Source organism: Mangifera indica, chromosome 1, assembly GCF_011075055.1.
Source record: "Mangifera indica cultivar Alphonso chromosome 1, CATAS_Mindica_2.1, whole genome shotgun sequence".
Lineage (NCBI taxonomy): Eukaryota > Viridiplantae > Streptophyta > Magnoliopsida > Sapindales > Anacardiaceae > Mangifera > Mangifera indica.
The window spans coordinates 22888845-22894468 of NC_058137.1; the positions used below are offsets into that span (position 1 = coordinate 22888845).

Sequence of the window (5624 nt, forward strand, 5' to 3'; positions counted from 1 at the left end):
TCAAATTCAACGTCAACAATAACAAACATAGTTAATATAATGAATTAATATAAATATATTAGGATTTTTAATAGCTTAAATTATTTGTAGAGTTTGTTCGTAGGTTGGTAATCAACATAAGTTAAAGTGTTAAAAGGGATTTTAAGTATAATTGCAAATTATTTATTGTGCCCAAGATTGAAGTGGTCAAATTTTGAAGCCAACAACAGTCTTTATTTGATGTACATCTTAAGGTATAATCTTAAAATATAGACGATTGATGGATAAAAAAGTTAAAAGGCAACAATTTTGATGAGCCACGAGGTCAAAAATAATCAAAACTTTTGGTATAAAAATACACGTGCTTGACATAATAGAATTTGAAATTAGAAGAGGATTAGTGCTATTGTAGTGTTGTATTAGGCAATAAGCCAATTAAAAATTGATGTAATCTTACAAAATCAAAAGGCACCCAATTTAATTCAAATAACCAAAGATTAAGGCATATTTATTTGACTTTGTGATACGAAATTTCTCCTTTTAGATGCCAATTGGACCCCATCAAGCTCACATTCACCCCCTCTACCCACTCCATTTCTCACTCAAATCAATCCCTTTCAATCCCAACATCAATTTATATATAAATGAAGATTTTCAGGTGTGAACATTCGTATTTTTTTTCAAGATACTTCTATGTTAATTAACATTAATCAATGTTAAAATTTTGATTTACACAATTTTTAATACAAAAAATTGTGCTTAAAGGCCAGATTCATATGGGTATATATATACAACAGAAAAATTGTGTAAAACTCATTGGATATACAACAGATAAGCCATAACAGGAAGAAATGAGAATCCAACTAGTGGGTATATATATTAAATATAATTGTAATAAGGAACAATAGATTGAGGGCCACTTAAACAAATAAATTCCCAAGAAAGGCACATGATTTTTTCCAAAACAAACAACAAAATCAAAGAAAAACAGAACAAAAATTAAAACTTAATTTATCACCCAATTAGATTGACGTAGGAAATGAACTATCATTTTTAATGGAAAAGATTTTATTTACACAAGTCAATGGTTCTCCCTAAAGATAAGTCAGTACCTAACTTTCTTCTTTTTGTCTCTCTCAAAACATGAAGCTGTTACCCCTATTCTCATTGGAGCCAGCCCTTCCAGGATTTGGATTTCCACCTACTTGTGATGAAACATTACTGTTCATATTTTCCATCACATACTGATCATCTGAAATCTCCATGTTCGGCCTCGGATTTCCTCCCAATCTCTGAAAAAACCCATCTCCTCCAGGCCCCAGAATGTTACTATTTCCCAGGGAAATCATGTACTCGCTGCCTTGGTTTTGTTGCTGCTGAAATCTCTGAGTCTGCGCCTGCGCCTGGGCCTGGGCCTGAGCTTGATACTGTAAATGATAACCTGGAGGCATAATAACGTTTCCAGGGTGATTAAACTGAACCTGGCGCCCTCCTGCGAAGCCAAAGCTGAACCCAGAAGGGCCTCCAGGGTGTGGGCCGGAAGCGAAAGGCGCTGTCGGGCCTCCTGTGAATTGCTGCACCATGGCGCGGAAATTCGTGGTGTCTGTGTTAAGTAGCGTTGTGGGGGTTCTCCGGGAGGCCCTGGAACGTCTCCGTACTGGCTTGGAGACTCGGCCGTCGGGGCTCAGGTTTCCGAGATTTGACCCCGAAGGAGCTGAAGCTGAGGATGGAGTAAGAGTTGTGGTGGTGACAGAATTGATCATTGAATCGGAAACAGGAGAGATTCCTGAAGAAGGTCGTCCCGGAGGAATCATTTCGGTGGAAACTGGAACACTAGTTTGCTGGTAAAATTGAGTCCAATCGCCTGGAGAAGACATGGCTACACTCATAGCCCGAGGGGCCTGTTAATTTAAGAATTAGTCTGCAATTTATTTCTCTGGTAAGAAGGAAGGAATGCTGAACGGTGGTGGAGTATTTATGGTGGCTTTCAACTTAGTCAAAAGTATGACTATACGAAGAAATCCTGACCCTTCATTTTATATCCATGATTCCATTAGGTGGAACGTGATTAGCACGTGCGCTTGTGGTTGAAAATCAAAATTCCCATTTCCTTCCTACAGTTTTCTTTAATTCTGCCGATTAACATTCATCTAGAAAACAATACTCCTAAATGGGTTTTAAGACCTCGGGTCATTTTGTCTTATCGAATATAATAATAAAATAAATAATATTATATATATAAACTTATTTATTTATATAATTTCATATATTAACATTTAATAAAAAACAATAATACTAAATAAGTTTTAAAACATTAAATCTCTTTTCTCTTATCAAGTGTAATAATAAAATAAGTAATATTATAATAATAAATTTATTTATATAATATGATATAATAGTATTTAATTAAGTAATTTTAAAATAAATGAAAAAATAAATAATCACGTAATTCAAATATAAATTATCATTTTAATTTATACAAATAAATTTATATAATTTATTTATACATAATTTTATTCTAACAAAAGTCCTAAAGTTTTTAAAATTGTTAGTGGATTATTAGAATTTATATTTCTACAAATTCTTATCCTCTTACCGTTCATTTTTAACACCTAAAACTTAAAAAATATAAAATTTTTTATTGTTTCAAAAACTTCACAAGAATTATTTCAAAAGGATTGGTTATATCAACTCTAATAGCTATACAAATTAATTATTTATAGAAACTAATATAACATAGATAGTTGACCACCAATAACAATGTTATATGTGTATATATCTTTCATATAATTTAGATAAATAGATAATATATTATTATATTATTAGATATTATTTTCATATTATCTATTTATTCAAACTGTATACAAAAAATATATACGCATAATTTTATTTAATTAATAAATATCCAGAAATCGATTAAAAAAATTGTTTAAAGAAGTAATATATTTGCCAATTCAGAAAAATATCAAAATTCTATAACAATAAGCAAGAACCTTCTAAAGAACATTTTCATCATCATTTACTTATTATGCTGGTTTTTTCCCATCAAGTCATTATAGGTCCCAAACTTCTTTCGACATTTAACAAACGAAATAAACAAAATCTATGTGAGATTTTTTTAACAGGTGATTTTGTTTGTATTAATTAGGAGAATAAATTTGAATTATAATAATTAAACTCATAATCACTATATTAAATAGGTTAAAGTTTCACAAGTATAATAAAGATTTAAATCCAAATCTTTTTATTTTTAATTTTAACTCTTTATTAATTTTATTAACCATTAGGGTCAAAGAGATGTTGCAAATATATAAATTAAAAAAACTTAAAAGAGGCGAAAATTAAGATCTTAGATTCGTGTTCGGTTTACTAAGACACTCTCAAATAAAGGGAAAAAGACTATTTTTCACCCAAATTTTAGTCTAATTTCAAAATCATACTTACAATAGTTAAAAAACTTAAATACTCACACATAGACTAACTGTCGTCCAAATTTTCAATTAAGGACAGGTGTAAAATTGTTATTTTATCTATAAACCTTAATACTTTAAAATTCTTTATAATTTTTCTCTCAAGTTTTAAAAATTAACACTTCAACCCATTCTCAAAATTTAAAAATTTTAGATTTCACCACTAGGGTTTACTTCTTTCTCTGGCCACCATCATTCTGACTGACGGTCGACCTTTTTCACCCATCTTCCTTCTTGTGGACTACGCAACGAAGGATAACGATGTCATTTGTCTCTTCTTACAGATTTGGACTATGAAAAGTCATCCTTTATAGCTAAAAAACCTGTGTTTCTTTCTGATCGTTAACTGGTTTCCTAAACCACCAGAAATGAAACTTGGAAAAGAAAACAAGTGAAGTTTTTAAAGTTTAATCATGTGAGGTAAATGTGAGTTTTTTAAACTAAGGGGGAGATAATATAAATTTTTTTAGATTTATAGGTAAAATAATAATTTTACTTTTACTTTTAACTAAAAATTTAGATAATAATTAGTTTATAAATAAATATTTAGATTTTTTATCTATTGTAGATGTGATTTTAAATTTCAATTAAAATTTGGATAAAAAATTGTCCTTTCCCTCAAATAAATAAAAAGGGGTGAAAGAATGGAAATGAAATTAGGGTTATATTTATTTATTTATTTATAATTTATAAAGAATGCGGCAGGCATTGTTGATTTCGAAGAAGGAAAGAACGGCAAAATTATGGTGATGTAATGAAGAGGAGTGGCCACATCAGCAGTGGATGACTGGTGGCGGTAGGTGACTTGTCTGACTTGGAGTCTCTGTGAAACTTCCAAGTACCTTCCAAGCTTACCAAATTTAATCAAAATTAATTATCATCATTATTTATAATTACTGTTTAGTTATCATATCTGTTAATGCCTCCACTCATGGACCACCCTTTCTAATGCTTCATTCATTCTCATTCACCATATATCTTGTATTCAACTCTACATTTTAATTACTTGAATTTCCCTTACCCAAAATCATTATTTATAATATTTTATTACTTTTTATTATATATATATATATATATATATATATATATATATATATATATATATATATATATATATATATTACTTTAGAAATTCTAAATTTTGCTTTCATAAACTTTCTCCAAAATTAAGGTTTTTGTCAAACAAAAGCTTAGAATTTGAAAACAAAAACAATGGTTGTGGGTCATAATTTTTACAAACAACCACCAATCAAAGTGTGTCATGCGAATACATTTGTGTATGATACGACAATCTTATCCAGTGATGTTGTATCTAGTGATTATATATCTGGGTAAAGTTGCATAAACCTATAATTAGTATAAAAATTTATGCCGACTAAATATTTTTAAATAAAAATTAATTTTTATATGACATTATAGTAAATTGTCTAATAAAATAATAATTAATAAATAAATAACACATAATCATATGATTACATATAATCTATATACTCAATTATATGTTAAATGTGTAGATATAATTTTATTATATATATATATATATATATATATATATATATATATATATATAGACACACCCCAAATTTATAAAAAGAAATTGAAATGTGAAAAATACCTTTTAAGGGTTTTTTTCAATAGAAAATGTGATTTTGGGGAAGCTAAAAAGTTGAGCAAAATCACTAGATACCCTCAAAACATGGAGACTTTAGAAACTATAATGAATCTTGACTAACAATCCATCATCAACTTTCTAAAAGTTGGAGATCCCTTTCATTAATTGCTACAAACTTGCCTCTGAATTTTGTGAACACCTTGGAAACACTCATGTCTCATTAATGCCATCATGATACTGAAAATCTCTAGTCTCTAGTTTATCATGGAAGGTTGGTTGCTTAATTTAAAGTTTTAATCACTTTGCCAACAACACAATTAACCCTAAAAATCCATCTCAATCATTCAAATTCCCAACACATACACGGATTATAATCATTTTCCAAATCCAAGTTTTTGCTTAACTTTTACCTGATGATACGTATACATTAATGAACTTCATTTCTTTTTTAAGTAAAGATCATATTAAAAAGAGATTTTTCATGTAAAGATTTTATACAAAAATAGAACTTCTCTTGTTGGACTTGTTTCTACAAGGGAAAAATACTAGAATTTACTCCACAG

General features: G+C 29.1%; 1 protein-coding gene across 1 annotated transcript; it reads right to left on the reverse strand.

Moving 5' to 3' along the window:
* Positions 1-831: 831 nt before the first annotated feature.
* Positions 832-1962, reverse strand: LOC123214370. Its single transcript, XM_044634114.1, has one exon. It carries the CDS (start codon positions 1866-1868, stop codon positions 1116-1118), a length of 753 nt encoding a protein of 250 aa, XP_044490049.1. The 5' UTR covers positions 1869-1962; the 3' UTR covers positions 832-1115.
* Positions 1963-5624: the final 3662 nt, after the last annotated feature.